Below are 18,410 nucleotides of genomic sequence, written 5' to 3'. Positions count from 1 at the left end.
GAAAATCAAAAAATATATATTGGTTGAAATAAACCATTACCAAATCGTAGTATCTTTTATTACATTTACATTTATGCATTTAGCAGACGCTTTTATCCAAAGCGACTTCCAAAAGAGAATTTTACAGAAGTGCATAGGTCACTGATCATAACAACAACGAGAACAATAAGAGCATGTAGTTTGACAAGGTACAATTAAACAGCAAGAATCTCAAAAGTGCAAGAGTGTACCTGTGGAAAAAAGCAAGCAACAATAATATATTTCACGGCGAGTACAATAATTAGACAGTTACAACAAACTAACAAAAGCAACAAGTCTCTCAATAAGAGACATTATGATCCTGGAGGAAACTAACATCGGGTCCAGCCAATCATTCCTAAGTGCCGTTGTACTCCCGGAACAAGGGCGTCTTGAGCCTTTTCTTGAAGGTGGGGAGACAGTCAGTGTCCCTGATGGAGGTGGGGAGTTGATTCCACCATTGGGGGGCCAGACAGGAGAAGAGCTTGTGTTGGGACCGGGCGCTCTTGAGCGGTGGGACCACCAGACGGTTGTCAGAAGAAGACCGTAGGTGGCGGGTGGGGGTGTAAGGCTGAAGGAGAGACTTGATGTAGCCGGGGGCAGTCCCGTTCACCGCTCGGAAGGTCAGTACCAGGGTCTTGAATCTGATACGGGCCGTGATGGGAAGCCAGTGGAGGGAGATGAGGAGCGGGGTAACAATGTAAATGTAAAATGTAAATAGTATCCTTTATTAAATCATTTTCTCTTTGGAAAAAAATAATTTGTGAAATTCTGATTAAAATGCTTTAAAGGGGTCGTTGATTGCAGAGAACGGAATTTACCTTGTCACAGTTGAATAACGACAGTTCAGTGGGTAAAATGGACATACAGTGAACCCCAAAGTCCATTGACACCTCTTTCCTATGCAAATCTCACAATTAAAAAATGTAGCTGTAAAACGGTAGGTTTTGAAAAAGCCACCAAACTGACGTCAGTTCGGTGGCTCCACCTTTTTTGGCTCTGGCCTGTACCTTTGTCACGCCCCAAAATTTGCTGCGCGCTGTTCTGTGTACTTCCACAGAATTACAAAGAACGTTTTTCTAGCATATTGAAAATGGACTACGGTGGTAAATGCAGTGTTCCAGGTTGTACAGGGAATGCTGACAATTTTTAGAGTCTTCCTAAGGAACCAAACAATCGACGGGCTGTGATGTTTGTCTATGAGAAGATCCCTGTGCAGTTCGACCCTCAATTACTTATCTCCGAAATAAACGTACCGGTACCCGGTACGTTATTATTTTGTACGGTACGTTTATTTTTGGGGGGGAAATCGGGACATAATTTTAGAAAATTCCATGCATTTTTTTCCGGAATGGAAGATAAATTTGAACTCTTTGATGTGAAAACATTAGCTACCTTAGCTAGCTAGCTACTGGCAAGTAGCTTACATTAGCTAACGACGTTAGCTACCAACTGAAGGTTGTCAGTGCAAGCTAGTAAATGTTAGCCAGAGCCTCATTATGGCTCTGATGTTAGCTCTAGCTACTGTACATTCACATAACGGTTCCCATTCAGCACACTAGCATGACAGTCACAACCTATAGACAACGAGCCTCTCATCGTCAAATAAAAATCCCAGGGTATTAACTTTTTTATATTTGCGACCTCAAGTAAAGTAAAAAAGACATTTACCTTTAGTCTTCTGCTGTCGTGTCAGTGTCAACTCCGTGGTTACAGGTAGCTATATCACAGCACCTGCAATTGTGCTGCGCGGCAGTCTTGTCAACCATAAGTTTGTTGAGGTATACCAGTAGTCATGGCATGTTTGGTATTTGACAGCTTTGTAACTATGCATTTCCAAGCTACAGGCATTGAATTATTTTCCTAGCAATGCTTTATTTGGTAGTGGTTGTCATGTTGACTGTAAGCTGTTTTAGGAAAAGTGTACACATTTGCTCTAACTATTTCACCGAGGACAGTTTTGAAAACCTGGGACAATGTAAAGCATGATTTGCTATGAAGCTGTTTCTGAAAAGAGGTGCTGTTCCAACCTTATGTTCATCACAACCGCAAGCTGTATGATGTTGTCGCTAACAGTTATTAGCAATGCTAACGTATCCTGCCTGTATCCATCATCGGTAGAATGTGTTGATTTAGTTTATTGGCAATGGGGTTAACCTGTTTACGCTCCTGTTTCGCCCGCGAGACAAAAATGCTGCCTCCCCCTTCCTCAGTTACGACGCACTAAATTCTAAAAAATATATTTTTTAGACGCTACACATGTTATACATCGTTGGAAAGCTACGATTCTTGTGCTTCCATTGAAATAAACCAATTCAAGATCAAGTCGCAATAGCAAGCAAAGTCAACGTCTTTTTCCGGTGAACATTCCTTCAACAATGCCAAAGAAAAAAGTTGTACTCACCCTAAGTTGTTCAAATAGGTCCAGGTGTGCAAATCATGCCATCAAAACTTGATCTGCGTAAGTCCCAAGGGTTCAAAGTATCTAACCATGTAAAGTAATTCGTCCAAATACAATGTTTTACGTTCATGAATAGCCATTATCCTTTGTTTCATTATGCAAGTTAGCCGAAGGAAGAAACAACTTGTTCACATAAAAGTGTTATTTTCTCCGATTTATCAACGGAGTATTTACAAAATGAAGGTCTCAAAATGTCCGTTGAACCCTCCCCTTTTGATTGACACCTTGTTCGACCCAATAGGAGCTTCCATGCCCCGTTGACAGCCCTCTAAAGCCAACTAGGTCTGTGCGTCCTGCCCCCCCCCGCCCCCCCCCCCCACACTCGTTCTAAACAAATTTCTCGAACTGGCTTCGACTGGCTCTGAAATTAGCTCGTTAGCCTTGTAGCTGACAGCTAGCTGAAAATGCCAATACCTCATTTGTATGCGTCTGTGGAGCCTTCAAAATAACAGTCGATTGCGCAATATGGTTGACAGAATCAGTGTTCTTTGTGCGCCAATCCTTGGAATCAGATAAAGCACTCCAATGTGTTCATGCTTCAGTTTTTGTGTTTCAGTATTACTAATTAGGGATTTAGCTATTATATATGATATTTCTAAGTACCAGAGATGGGCCAGAGATAACAATTATGAAAAATAATACCTTTTTATTTGACCTTGACCTTGGTTACAAAGGGTCATTTTGGAGTCTCCAAAAGACCCTTTTAGAAAATTCCTGGATGTACTCTTATAAAAACATGTGTCAAATATGAATATATTGTGGTATTATGTTTGACTTTTGATTTGAATTGGGTAAGGCTTCAACCTGTGGTCCAATTTAGTCTTCCAGATAATACCTACCACCTCTAGGCCTCTTCAGGCCTCTGTTTTCAAAACAAAATCTAGGCGGAAATAGAAATTTTCACTTTCCTTGTGTTCAAGCTTCTATTACTCAACACTAGAAGGACTGACAGGGGTCCTGACAACAGGGGACATAACTTCAGAGTGTCAGCTTTCAAAAGAGATCATTTACATGCATGTACTCCAAATGGTTCAAGAACAGCTTCCAATTTACTTTGGGTATGCTGTTTAGGCGTTTTCAGGCAAATTTAACAGGAACATGAAAAGGTTAATGTTATTTCATGTTCCTGACTTTGTTTCATTCAAATAAATAACCCATGTTGTCAGCTTGTCATCACAAGCTTGCGGTTGTGATGAGCGAGACAAATACATCAGTGATGAGCTAGAGCAGTGGTTCTCAAAGTGGGGGTCGCGACCCCCACAGCGAGGGGGTAAGAATTAAGAATAACGATGGAAAACCAGGCTAAGAAACGTAAGGGTGGGGCTGAAGAGACAAAAATACATCACCTTCAATAGACAAGGTTTTACCAATTGAAAAACGGCTGTTTAATTTTTTTTTAATGAAAATGTATTTGTAAGGAATGTTTATTTTTAACGATTGAAAACAGATGCATCATAGACCGCTGTAGTATGTGTTGCCTGGGAAACAGAGGCTAATATCATGATGCTAATGTTTCAGAGAAATAGGAGACTACTGTTTCCGAAAGTAGATGTGCTTCCTTAATATCTCATAGCTCATATTGTACATTACACTTCACATTTGTGTTTCATATCACAAACTAAAATGAGTAAATAGTTATCACCCTGGCCTCTTTGCTTGTGGCATTTATGCAGCTGCCTTGCAGTAAAGCTATAGTTAGCCTAGCTATCTCCCAGAAGTTAACAAGCTCCTAAACTAATATTCTGCTACAGGTAGTCACCCGTGTTTTCGTGACGTTAGTGTGGCTAGCAAGTTAGCCACCGTTAGCTTCACTTTTCGCCGCAAAAAATCAATTTCAACTTACACTATGCAACGGAACGTAAATAAAAATACAAGCAACGGTATCGCTACCAAGACGAACCTTTTGACACCGACGTTGTATATGTAGTCCAAATATTGAGGGATCCTTAGGGGTGGGAAAAGAAATAATAATAATTAGAGAGGGTACCATTTCTAGGGAAATTGTAGGGTGTGCTTGCTTGCCTCAGTTGCAGGTGGGTCCGTCCCCCTAAGTTTTTCCCTTGTAGTGATATTTTCAAGCATTTAACCTAGTCATATTGCATATTGCATAATTCATTAAGAACCCCCTTTGAAACAAGCTGAACCCCCTTTGAAACAAGCTATTGTAACGTTGTCACCGGCAGTATTTCAGATGGAATCGCGATTTAAACAGCTACAGAAGAAGAGCTACTATGTAGCTTTGATGTTTGTTGATATTTAAATGATGAATGATGAAAAAAAATGGCCCTGGCATTTTTGCTCAGACCGGCCCACCACAATCGGTCGGACTCTGAGCCACTGCATCTGACACAAGAAACAGCGGGAGAGGGGTGGAGCCTGTTAAGAGAAGTGATTGGGATATCCCAGTGTTAGCATATAGAAAGAACCAATGTCGTCCCTGGTTCATGGGCCGGTCAATGGGCAATTTATTATTCTTATTATTACGTTTTTATGGTATGACAGATTACCAGTCCAGGCCTATTTGACTTTACAGTTGGCGTTTGGGTTTTACACCTGACTCCACTTCCTTGGAGTAGAAGAGTTTGGAAATGTCACTGTCATTAACACAAATTGTGATTAGATAAGAGAAAGTCTCAGCCTCCAAATGGACATGTACAAATGTACTTTCTTAGCAGTTAAACAGGGCTTTGAAATGTACAGGTCACATGACCAAAAAGCTATTGAAGTTTGAAATATTCAAAAATTCATCTAACATAGTGTGAGGTGAAAATGAACAAAATAAAGGCTGTGCAACATGTATGCATAGTCAGTGAACACTGAAATTAATTTGAGGATTATAGGTCACATGACCAAAAAGCTATTGAAGTTTGAAGGTTTATTTTGAATAAAGAATAAATTTTTAATAACTTGAGATGAAAATGAACAAAATAAAGGCTGTGCAGCATGAATGCATACATCTTCAACAGTTAAACATTATTTTGACGCTCGTAGTTCATGTTGTTGAGAAGCTATTGACTTTTGAAACGTGTAATTTGTTGATGGTCCCTAAACATACGCGTTGTTTAGGCAGCCAAAAGCATTGGCTAAGCGGCCGGTCGTAGCGGTGCTAACACCGGTTAAAATAACACAATACTGGGCGTCTGAATATCTGTTGAATATCGAACTTCAAACCAACTTTACCACTGTCATTCACCAGCCTAAAATATAATACAATCAAATCATCTCTGTCCATGACTGCACCTTTAGCTTGCTCTGGGTGTATGCCCCACACAGGTATAGCAGAACTGCCCGCAATATAGTTAGGCTACGTCGTTATCCCCAAAATAGCATTTTGTGGCCACAATGTTTTTTTTCGTGTGTCATGTCTGGGGCTCTGTATTATCTGCCTCACAACGAAGCTATTTGCATACGTGGCTTTTCCACTTTTCTTGTTGACAACTTTTGGTGAAGCCCCTGCAGTATTATCTGCCTGTCAAGTGTTGCTACTTTAATGACATTGTCGCTAGATTTAGCAACTTTTCACCATCCCTAGTGACAATTTTTTTTATCTAGCGACACGATTTTCAGAGCCACTACCGCATTTTTCGGAAAATAAGCCGCATCGTGTATAAGACGCACCCCCCCAGAATGAGGACTTTGAGTTTGTAAATCGGAGTATAAACACTGGAATATAAGCTGCACTTTCACTTTCATTACGAATCATTCCTCTTTCAAGTAATAAGCCCCCGTTCAAGTGTTAAGAATTAAAATAGCTGCACGGTCTGTAGAGATCTTGAGACAAAGCCACTTTTTTGTTCTAAAACCGCTATATACCGACTATATACCAACTATAAGCCGCTTCGAAATATAAGCTTATTTTCCGTAAAATACGGTAGCAACTTCTGGTGAGATTGTTTTGCCAACACTGGGAGTCCAACTCTGCAACATGGTACTTTGTTTCGTACCATTTGTTTTTGTTTGAGTACCGACTTGGTACCGGGGTAAAATTAAAAGTATAGAACACTATTCTATACTCTTTGGTTCTTATTGAGTTATTAATATAAATACAATACATCCTTCGACCAGCGGTGGCAGTAACACCTGGATGAGAGGGGCCTGAGGAGAGACTTCCAGTTTGAGGGGCCTGAGGAAAAAGTTCAGCGAACCCTATTGGTTCGCGTTGCCAGGTATCTTACACTGCCTTGCGGGGCCTGTCACGTGACTTCCAATGAAAATTAATGGGAGGTCAAATTTAGGTCTTCCGCCCCACCTGAAAAAAATCAGAGGGGACACACTGAAAGTGATAGGGATAGCGATAGATACAGTATAGGGGTGGAACGGTACACTGAAGTCACGGTTCGGTTCATACCGCGGTTCAGACATCACGGTTCGGTATGAGTTCGGTACAACGGAGGGAAAAGCAAAACAAACCAGGTTCCTCTACGAGTGAATACGGTGCATTGAAGATGACATGTAAATTCCGATTGCGTCAGTAATTTATTTGGCCCTATTTGTATGTGTATCTAATGGCTGGTTAAGCACTGTAGGGAGAAGTTGTCTCGTTCCAGTGATTGGCACACCTGGGTGATGGCGTCGGATATTTTTAGTCATTTAGCACACGCCAGATGCGTTATATGCGTTAGCATGTTAGATGTATTTCCACTCACATACCCCACAACCAGTGACGTGCGGTGATGTCAGTAAAAGGATAGGCACTTGAATGGGAAATTGTGTCCAAACTTTTGACTGGTACTGTACATGTTGAAGAATACAGGATCGAAGTGCGCAAGTGAGTTTTTCGCTTGTCGTCCGCAGTGAACGGACAATAAAAGCACTGCATATTATTATTTTTTTGGGATTACGCGTAACTGCTGTACTGCTTTGGTTGCTGCCCCCGCGACCCGACCCCCGGACAAGCGGCAGACGACGACGAGTAACTGCTACATTCGTCATCGTTACGTCAAAAAAAATGCAATTGCAATAACACACATATTGCATATATAAATCACAAGAATAAACAGTAAAAATACGATTTTATTAAATAAAATTATTTCATAATTATTTTCCCCAAACTTGCAATCTGAAAAAGCCTGGCGGGTCCTCTATCTCTCCTGGGTCGCCACCACTCACCATACTCGTCCTTAGTGCTGCTAGCTAGCCTCTCTGACTCACGGCGGCACCAATCAGAGCTTCAGAGCTACAGATAAGATGTCCCGAAAGAACACGAGTATCTAACAGTAGTTCCGCATTACATTAATTTGCACATTTAAGTTTTATTTATTTTTATACCGTGTATTCTCCGTGTAATTTCATGCACCGAACTGTGACGCCCGTACCGTACGGTTCCGTACAAATACATGTACCGTTCCACCCCTAATACAGTACCATGTTAGAAATTATGAATGCAAATTGCGCTTTTAGAGTATAGTGTTAGCTTGTTGTGGCAGCCCTGAAGGAGCATTACGGGGCGTTCACACTGCAGCGACGCGATGCGAGCGACAACATGTTTTCCATTCATTTTCAATGGAGCCAGGCGAATCGCTTGTGTGGTGCATTGTGGGTAGCGACGCAACGCGATTCAAGCGATTCGAGTTGAGACTTTATCAACTTCATGCAAATGAGGAGCGATTTTCTCAAGCAATGGCCAATCGGAGTGTTTTCTTATTTCTTGTCACGTAGCAACCATGGTAAACATTTCTACCTTTCAGCTTCAAGATGGAGGAGAAACTAATCGCTTGTGTGGCTGCATATCCAGCCCTGTTTGATACGTCTTGGTACAGATATGTTAACAAAGAAAATGAGGCATGGCGCAGGGTTGCCGATGTTGTTAGTGCTCCTTGGTGGGGTTTTTGTACTTTTAAATTCTGTCTCGTAACAACGTAACTGTGCTAGCTAGCTAGTCTAGCCCTGTCGGTACAGTACACGATTGGTTACCCTGAGTGCCTGGTAGCATACTGTAACATTTATTCTTTCACCCTGAATAAAATTGTTGTGTCCTTGGGCAAGGCACTTCACACTACTTGCCTTGGGGAATGTCCCTGGACTTACTGTAAGTCACTCTGGATAAGAGCATCTGCTAAATGACAACAAAAAATATATATATAGCTAGCGTATTAGATTTCTTGCATCATGTGTGTAAAAGTTGTTTCATCTATATTTTGAGACTGCATTGCACACTATATTAGTGGCGTTCACGTCCGATCGCGTACAGTACTACATTTAATCTTTCACTCTGATTAAAATACAGCCAGAACTAGTGTGTACAGTAGATAACATCATGCTAAAGCTAGCCAGCATATCGGATTTTTGCTTAATGTGTGTACAAGTGGTATTTTGATCGATATTGCGAGTATGTAAACCCAAATCTTCACCCATGACGTTACGAGCTACAACAGTGACTTTAGAAAACTACAGCTATGCATTAATCTGTCTGACACGCGCCCAAGCGTGGTGCACTGTGGGAAGGCGAGCGATGGCAAGCGATTCGCATCGCTGCAGTGTGAACGCACAGTTCAGTAAAGAAAAGGATCAAGACTGCTGGACGACCAACTCCACCAATAATATTACAACCCCCATTCCCAAAAAGTTGGGACGCTGTGTAAAATGTAAGTATGAACAGAATGCAATGATTTGCAAATCTTATAAACTCATATGTCATTCACAATAGATAATTGAAAACATCAAATGTTTAACTTAGGAAATGTACCATTTTAAGGAAAAAATACGGTAATTTGGAATTTGATGGTCGCAACACGTCTCAAAAAAGGGGGCAATAAAAGGCTGGGAAAAGTAAGTGCTATTAAAAATAAATAGTTGGAGGAATATTTACAACTAACTAGATTAATTGCAAACAGGTCAGTAACATGATTGGGTATAAAAAGAGTATCTTAGAGGCAGAGTCTCAGAAGTAAAGATGGTCAGAGGTTCACCAACCTGCGAAAACCTGCATCTACATATTGTGGAACCATTTCAGAATAATGTTCCTCAACGTAAAATTGTGAAGACTTTGAATATAATATCTCATCATCTACAGTACATACATTACATTTACATTTAGTCATTTAGCAGACGCTCTTATTCAGAGCGACTTACAGTAAGTACAGGGACATACCCCCCGAGGCAAGTAGGGTGAAGTGCCTTGCCCAAGGACACAACGTCATTTGGCACGGCCGGGAATCGAACTGGCAACCTTCTGATTACTAGCCCGCTTCCCTAACCGCTCAGCCACCTGACTCCCCCCTGACTCCCACATAATATAATAAGATAATTCTGAGAATCTGGATAATGTGTAAGGGACAAGGGAGAAAATAAATACTGCATGCCTGTGATCTTCAGGCACTGCATAAAAACAGGCATGATTCTGTAATGGAAATCATTGCATGGGCTCAGAAACACCTCTAGAACTCATCGTCTGTGAACACAGTTTGCCGTGCCATCCACTAATGCAGGGTAATGCTCTATCTGCAAAGAAGAAGACATATGTGAACATGATCCAGAAACACTGCCATATTATCTGGGCTAAAGCTAATTTAAAATGGACTGAGGTCAAGTGGGAAAACTTCTGTGGTCAGACTAATTAAAATTAGGAATTATTTTGGGAAACTATGGACCCTGCGTCCTCTGGACTAAAGAGGAGAGGGACCAGCCGGCTTGTTGTCTGCGCTCAGTTCAGAAGCCTGCATCTCTGATGGTATGGGGGTGCATTAGTGCCTATATAATGGGCAGCTTGCACATCTGGAAAGGCACCATCAATGCTGAAAAGTATATACAGGTTTTAGAGTAACATTTGCTTGCATCCAGGCAACATCTTTTTCAGGGAAGGCCTTGCATATTTCAGGAAGACAATGTTAAACCACATCCTGCAAATGTTACAACAGCATGGCTTCGTAGTAGAAGAGTCCGGGGGCTGAACTGGCCTCCCTGCAGTCCAGACCTTTCACCAGTTAAAAACATTTGGTGGATCATGAAATGAAAAATATGATAAAGAAGACCAGGACCATTGAGCAGCAAGAATCCTGTATCAGACACAAAAGGGACAACATTCCTCTCCCAGCAACAGGTCTCCTCAGATCCCAGACATATACTCCCAGACTGTTGATAAAAGAAGAGGGGATGCTACACAGTGGTAAACGTGGCCTTGTTCCAACTTATTTGAGACGTGTTGCTGCCATCAAATTCAAAATCACTGTATTTTTGCCTTAAAATTGTATCAGTTTAAAGATTTGATATGTGTTCTGTTCTATAGTGAATAACATGGCTTTATGAGATTTCCAAATCATTGTATTCTGTTTTTAATTTGTTTTTACACAATGTCCCAACTTTTTTTGAATTGGGGATGTATATATTTATATAAATCCTTTGTGTAATAGGCCTATGAAATATGATATGATATTTGTTCCTTATGAAAAATTAGGGAATAAACTTTGGGTGTGTTACCTTACCTTAGTTGTATAATAAATTTACATTAGGTTGCTAGTTCAGGGTTTTTCCTGCATAGAGAAAATTTTGGCGCGCGCCAAAGCCGTTTTCCCGAGCGCCAATGACAAATCCCGAGCGCCAAAGGCAAAAAAAAGTCTGCGATTATTGTTTTTTTTAAAAGCTGTGTTCATCACGCGTGCAATGCATGTCAGCGAATATGTTCTCAATAGTATATTTCAAGTAGGCTACAGCCGAACCCTCGTTCTGTTGTGATCAATAGTAATCGAGTTGATAAGCGTGTCTTCTTGTCTGATCAATACGCAACTTTGAGGTGCGCGAATGGACAGAGCGGCCAGAAAACTGTCGTTCCGCTGCGAGGGCCAGCCCGACGTGCACGAATACACCTGTACAAATGCAAATGAAATTTCCACTCAAAATGCTGACAACATTTTTATTTAAGATTTCCAACGCAGCCTCCATTGGTATTCTTAACCTGTAATGATAATATATAGTGCAGTGTTTCCTCTATGGCTACATTTCTGCCGCCACAGTATCAGAAATCAGGCTGTACAACATTTTAGGCAGTCTATCAGCAGTGATTGTTAGAGTGCTTGTCGGAGAATTGCACGGACACGCGCTTCACACCGCAGTTGAGATTGCGTGTTAAGCCTGTTATTGTATAAGTCTATAGTTCTTGCAAATTTAAATCAAGTTAACTGGTGATTTTCGTTGTTTGTATTCTTCCCCTGCTAGCTAAATTGTCTGTTGATTCGATAGCGATTGCTGCCCTTGCTCAGGTTTGTATTTTAGGTGCATTATTATGCTGAAGTAGTTTTAATTAATGACTAGAGAGGGTACAATTTCTGGGGAAATTGTAGGGTGTGCTTGCTTGCGTCGGTTGCACAGGGGTCCGTTTTTTAATTACATTTTTACAACTGATATTTCTGTATATTTTATATACAAATGCATAGGGCCTACTTATTATTTATAAAGATGACAGATTTAAAAGCATCTTTTTTTGCTGCTCATTTAGCCTACAACTCAAAATACGAGTGAAGTGTAGAATGAAATATGATATCTTCTCATTTCCCCTGCAAGAGGCAGCCTCATAGCTGAATCAAAACGAATACATTTGGCAGACCGGTGTAAAAATTATTTTTTCACAATTTTTTTTATTGTGATATTTTCAGGCATTTAGCCTAGCAACAAATCGTTTACTAATGTCAGAATAAATCCTACAACGAAAATGTATATGTGAGGAATGTGTATTTTAACGATTGAAAACAGATACATCATAGACCACTGTAGTATGTGTTGCCCGGGCAACACAGGCTAACGTCATGATGCTAATACTTCAGTGAAATAGTAGACTACTGTTTCCGAAAGTAGATGTACTTCCTTAATAATATCATCTTATATTGTACATTACACATCACAATTGTGTGTCATATCACAAAGTAAAATGAGTAAATAGTTATCACCCTGGCCTCTTTGCTTGTGGCGTTTCTGCAGCTGCCTTGCAGTAAAGCTATAGTTAGCCTAGCTATCCCCCAAGTTAACAGATGCGAAACGAATGTTCTGCCAAAGGTAGTCACGCGTGTTTTCGTGACATTAGTGACGTTAGTAACGTCAGTGACTGTGGCTAGCAAATTAGCCACCGTTAGCTTCACTTTTCGCCACAAAAACTTAACTTGAACCTAAACCATGCAACGGAACGTAAATTCCAATAGAAGCAACTCAATCGCTACCAAGACGAAACGTTTGACACCTACGTTGTCTATGTAGGCCAAATATTGACTGAGTTTTAGGGGGGCAAAAAGAAAAAATAAATAAAATAATAATAATATATATGTGAGAGAACAAAGGTTGTGCTCTCGCCGAAGGCTTGAGCACACCCAATAATAATATATATGTGAGAGAACAAAGGTTGTGCCCTTGCCGAAGGCAAAGCACACCCAAAAAGTGGGGTTATTGTTTTCTACAGAATGCTTAGCCTATCAAGATCAAATAAAGCAGGCAGTGTACATGCTTCAGAGTGGCCTACCTTAATCGATAGGCTAGGCTACTACTGACCATTTACAATAAGTTGTTACGTCAATTATTAATTGGCAGCATTTATGCCATTTAGAGCATACTTTATGAGTGTAAGGTGTCTTTAAGTAGCCTAACTTTATTGCTTTAGGGGAAATAGGACAAAAATATGTGCAATATTACATTAGCTATTAGACTATTACAGGGGGGGGGGGGGGGAGTGCAAAACACCTGGGAATAAATACATTGATTAGAAAAAGGAAGAAAAAAAGAATACATATATATATATATTTTTTTTTTTTTTTTTGAGCACTGAAGACCCATTTTGACCCAGGAAAAACCCTGTAGTTGGATTATTTCTATATTTACGTCTCCCTGTGTCTCAAATGGCATACTTACTACTGGGTGTGACTGCCTTTGACAAGGCACAACTTATATTCTCTGTCATATATATTTGGGTTCCCGGCCTTTGGCAAGGCAAAACCTATATTCTCTATCATATATCATTTATTTCTTACTTATTATTTTCCCACCCTAACTTGTTCCCAAAAGTGTTTCTTGTATCGCCTGGAAGGTTCCGTTGCACAGTTTAGGCAGAATTTAAGTCTTTGTGGCAAAAAGTTAAGCTAACGGTAGCTAACTAGCTTCAGTCACAACGTCACAAACCTGCGCTCAATTACCTACAGTAGAACAGCAGTTCAGTAGCTCAATCTGGGAGATAGATAGCTAGCTAGCTGAAACTGCAAAAGGACAGCTGCCAGGGTGATAAAATCTTCTGTAGCTAGCTATGGATGTGTAATATTTATTTATTATGTCATTCATAGGTTTGGAGGTGCAGTGGCCGCAAGCACACCTCACAATTTCCCCAGAAATTGTACCGTCTCTAGTATCAGTTTAGTAGGGTATGTATTGCAGCTGCCCTTACAAAGTAGTGACTGTTGAATGCAGTATGCATACAATTGGCATGCATCCTTTACAGTTCCTGGCACCAAATGTCAGTATTATAAAAAAAAATGATTTCCTGTTTGTGGGTATTTTCTTCTATTTTTGTTGATTTATTAATGTCCAGCTCCTGGACTTGCCATCTCTGTAATTATGGCAGGAATATTTGTGTGTGTGTGTGTGTACAAATTATAATGGGTTTAGTTTCCCACGATCAGCTCAAGAACCGGGCACTCTGCCAAGTTCAAATTCTCCATGTGTCCTCTTTATTACCCAACAAAGTGCAGTGATTGATAGTTTGTTTGGATAAGCATTTCAACATCAAATAATGAAACAATAATTTATGTCAACAATTATGACAACTGGATCAACCATTGTGCATGTAATGACTTTTGTCATGAAACTAAATGTTTAGATGTTTGTGGTGGTAAGACAATTTAACAGAGAACCAATGTAGTAAATCTTGATCAACATAACATAAGAAATTTATAACGTAGGAAACAGCAGGCTACATAATCATTTTCATGAATGTAGGCTACCACAGCATTGGTAATTTGACTAGAATAGATGTGGAGGTTGAACAAGTACTTCAGAGATGACAGAGAATTTCAATTGTGATCTGAGAACCAAAACCACTGAGAAGAACTCATCAACAGCTGCATCACTGGCACTGCACCATCTATCTATAATTTCATAAATCTGTGTGTGTCACCGAAAGCATTGCGGGCCCTGTGCTCTATCTATAATTCCAGGAGTCTGTGTGTCTTCTTAATCACTGACTGCATCACGGACACTGTGCACTAGTTACATCCAATTTATGAGTCTGCCTAATCTAATAAATTAACAATTTTTAATCAAATGTTTATAGGACTGGTGGGATTATCCCCACTGTTGCACAGCAGCTTCACAGAGAAAACATTGTCCGTGTCGTCCAGGAGGCAATGAAGAGCAGTGGCGTTACCCCAAGTAACCTTTCCGCCGTTGCCACCACAGTGAAACCAGGCTTGGCCTTAAGCTTGGGGATAGGGCTAGACTTCAGTCGGGACTTTGTGAAGCAACACCAAAAGCTCTTCATTCCCATCCATCACATGGAGGCCCATGCCCTCACAGTCAGGATGCTTCAGCCTGTGGCCTTCCCTTTTCTGGTCCTCCTGGTTTCTGGAGGCCATTCTCTACTGGCTTTGGCTAGAGAAATTGATGACTTCCTACTCTTGGGTCAAACGCTGGATGAAGCTCCAGGGGACACTTTAGACAAGGTAAAGTTATGAGAAAATGCCTTTTTTCACTTGTAATATTTTCAATTGAGGATCTTGAGGATTGGAAACAAAATCTAGGATTTCTATGGATTCACAGGTTGCAAGATGCTTGTCACTAATAAAACACCCTAAGTGCTCCGGAATGAGTGGGGGACAAGCTATAGAGCTTCTAGCTCAAGACGGTGACCGGTTGAAGTTTTCCTTCAAAACACCAATGGGCAGCCACTATGACTGTGACTTCTCATTTGCTGGTGTAAGACATCAGGTGCTAATGGCAATTATGAAAAAAGAAAAGGAGGAAGGTCAGTAAACAACAATTAAAATTATAAAAATGTAAATCTTTGTCAATCTGACACATCAGGTCACGTAAAAAATAATTGTGCTAAAATATTTATTTTACATCTCTTCCAAGGTGTGGAGCAAGGGGCAATGTTGTTATGTGTAAATGACATAGCTGCAGCTGCACAGCATACAGTGGCCTCTCACATTGCTAAGCGCACTCACCGTGCTATTTTGTTCTGTAAGGAAAAGCGCTTACTACCTTCCTCAAATCCAACCCTGGTAAGTAACTGAAATTGCAAAACAGCCCATTCCACTCAATTTGGAAAAACTCTACAACGGTTTTCTGGTTTGTTTTTCTTCTTTTTTTTTGTAAATTGACAGCATTGCATTTACTGTATTTAATGTTGTGATTATATATTTACTGTGACACAAACATCTTACTTCTTTTGGTTCAGTTTATGCATTGCTCGGTACTTAAACACTAAGCATTTTTAGGTTGTTTCAGGGGGAGTCGCTAGTAACCTGTACATCAGAAAGGTTTTGAAGATTGTCACTGACACCACTGGACTACATCTCCGTTTTCCTCCATCCAAGTTTTGCACTGACAATGGCGTCATGATTGCATGGTATGTGGACTATTATCAGTCTGAAGTCATGTATTTTTTATTTTTAGCTTAGCTGCCTATATTACGTCTCCTGGTCAAAACCATTGACTGTAAAAATAATGGAGGGCATGACAGCCCCCCAAAAGTGAAACCAAAACATCTCGATCGCCCCCTGGTGGCTGGCTGCAGTATGGGTCATAAGTCCCGCCTCTTCCATGTTTGCGGATGGGACATGACAACAAAAAATCTGTGATTTTGCGCGTCAATTCTTTTTTTTTTATATATATATATATATATATGGTTTCATTTTAGGTAGTTCTTATCACGCTTATGTCTGTTCGAGTGGTCATTTTTCTGATCAGTTTGTTTTTAATTCGCTATTTGACTAAATAAAAAGGGGTTAGTGTGTGCTCGTGATTGGGTCAGGTGAGTGTATGGGTGGGACCTCGATACCACATTACCCAATCACTACTGCGCAGACTTTGGCTCCAAATGACATCACCAGCGCAAGATGGCAGCACCCGTATCTGGGATATTTTGGCTTCATTTTTGTACAGTGGGAGGAAGTGGAGATGCGTCGTCCATCTAAATTTGTCTGTCGTCAAACACAGTACATTTGCCAAGCACTCTGCACAAATGAACACCGGGGGGCATCAGACATGGTAGCAACCAGAGAATGTCTAATATGGGGAGAACTGCCACTCGGGAAACTTCCGGCTTCTGAACTGGTTGCAATTCCACTCTAGTTCCATATGAGGGCGCTAACGGTCGAGTGCAGAATGAATGGAGGTCTATGGAGCTATACCCCTCAAAATCCACTTTTCTCAGGATATCATTTTTTGTCTAGTAATTTGAATGCTGAATTCGAAAGGGGGGGCAAAAAAAATATACACTGCCGGGTTTTAGATTAAAGTCGCCCTTTGTTCTAAAAAGCCTTTTAAAATCGATGACGTCATACACATTGTACGGTCAGAGATAGACAAGTTTTTGAGCCGTTTCCACTCTACTTCCTAAACTCCTCCCTTCAATGCAATCCACTTCCGTTCTGGCGGGCTGGGTTTGTTTTGCTAGCTAGCTCCGTTGTGCCGACAAAGCACTGATATCGCAGTGACAAAGAGGATATACAATTTACAACATGAAGAAAAGTGGTTCGGGAACGACGTGTGCGGTAGTTGGTTGCAAACACTCGAGAAAGCACCTGAAAGAGTGGTTAGATAGAGTGCTACGACCACCAGTTTTAAAACCTAGAATCGCCTCTAGCCTGTTACAGTTATACTACAGTAGTATGCTTATTGTTTGTAGGCTATTCACATTGTGTTGGTGTTCCTTTGTCCTATTGTTGCAGTGGATTTAATAATTATACATTGATATGTGGATATAATAATTCAAACCTTTCAAAGTGCCAATACACACATCTGTATAAGCCCGGCATGAGGTGTGTAGCCAACCGGTGCTTGTTTAAAGCAGTCATAACCGGGTTCATAGGAAGAATAGATAGATAAGTAGGCACTTCAGGCAGTGACAAGCCACTTAAATAAGGATAACAGTGTACTGCCTGTCTTGTCCTTCTGAAGTTGTTAAATTGAATAGGCTGAACATCATAATGTAACATCAATAGCCTAGAAATTCCAAACGAATTAGCTTTCAATGTTATGTATGCCTAGGCTACTTGGACCGTGTCCTGGCAATAAATAAAGAACATTATGCTAAATGTTTTGCCAGGATAACTGGCAAGACCATTGAATGTTCATGATGTTCCTGTGTGTTTATTCCTTTGACTGGGTACAACAACACGATCAGTCAACCGACTATAAATGGTTTTTAATGTCGGGCTACGAATTTATAGAACAACTTCTGTCTGATACGTGTGGCATCCTTTAGCCAAATAATTAGCCTACATTTTGCTGAGAGATTGAAGAGCTAGACAACAAATGTTCTAATGAATCACCGACTAAAGTCATCTTCTGACACTGCCTTTGCTCCATGTTAAAAGCTCCAAAATGATGGACTGGCAAAAGCTTTATAACTACAAATCTACTCTAAAATGTACTTAAAAGAATGGCGACGACGTTGGCAACTTATCCAGTAGTAAATGTCAAACGACAAGTATGTCAAAGTAGTAGAACCGTGATCCCAAGCTAGCAACGACATCGCTGTGTTGACACCGGCAGACGCGTTGCAAACCACTTCCTGCGGAAATGAAGTGCATTTGTGTAGAGTTATGACGGCCCCCTGGGATTTGGCGCGTAAACTTGTCTATACTGCATTACAGCAAGCTCTGGTCACTTCCTTTTTTCTCTCGAGGCATCAACAACACAGCTGACAGGTTAGGCTCTCCTTGTCAATACACATGCTAGAAAGAGTTTTGGTTTGCTAATGTTGTTGCTAATGTTGCTAATGCTCTGACATTCTGGGCTA

At 40.6% G+C, this 18,410-nt stretch overlaps 1 protein-coding gene across 9 annotated transcripts in view; it reads left to right on the top strand.

Moving 5' to 3' along the window:
- Positions 1–18,410, top strand: part of osgepl1 (O-sialoglycoprotein endopeptidase-like 1) — a 46,253-nt gene that overhangs the window by 1,776 nt on the left and 26,067 nt on the right. For 4 of the 9 annotated variants that reach the window (XR_009929776.1, XM_062457467.1, XM_062457466.1 and 1 more), the window contains exons 2-6: positions 13,732–13,809; positions 14,718–15,105; positions 15,203–15,407; positions 15,518–15,666; positions 15,883–16,013. Coding sequence is in view for 4 of the 9 variants with exons in the window: in XM_062457467.1 (XP_062313451.1) it covers positions 13,732–13,809; positions 14,718–15,105; positions 15,203–15,407; positions 15,518–15,666; positions 15,883–16,013 (951 nt within the window). In the remaining 5 variants the exon portion in view is untranslated. The remainder of the gene's footprint in view (positions 1–13,731; positions 13,810–14,717; positions 15,106–15,202; positions 15,408–15,517; positions 15,667–15,882; positions 16,014–18,410) is intronic. The other 5 variants (XR_009929780.1, XR_009929779.1, XR_009929777.1 and 2 more) reach the window with 2 other exon arrangements.

Source organism: Osmerus eperlanus, chromosome 3 (assembly GCF_963692335.1).
Source record: "Osmerus eperlanus chromosome 3, fOsmEpe2.1, whole genome shotgun sequence".
In the NCBI taxonomy this organism is placed as follows: Eukaryota; Metazoa; Chordata; class Actinopteri; order Osmeriformes; family Osmeridae; genus Osmerus; species Osmerus eperlanus.
This window is presented reverse-complemented; position numbering and strand designations above follow the sequence as displayed.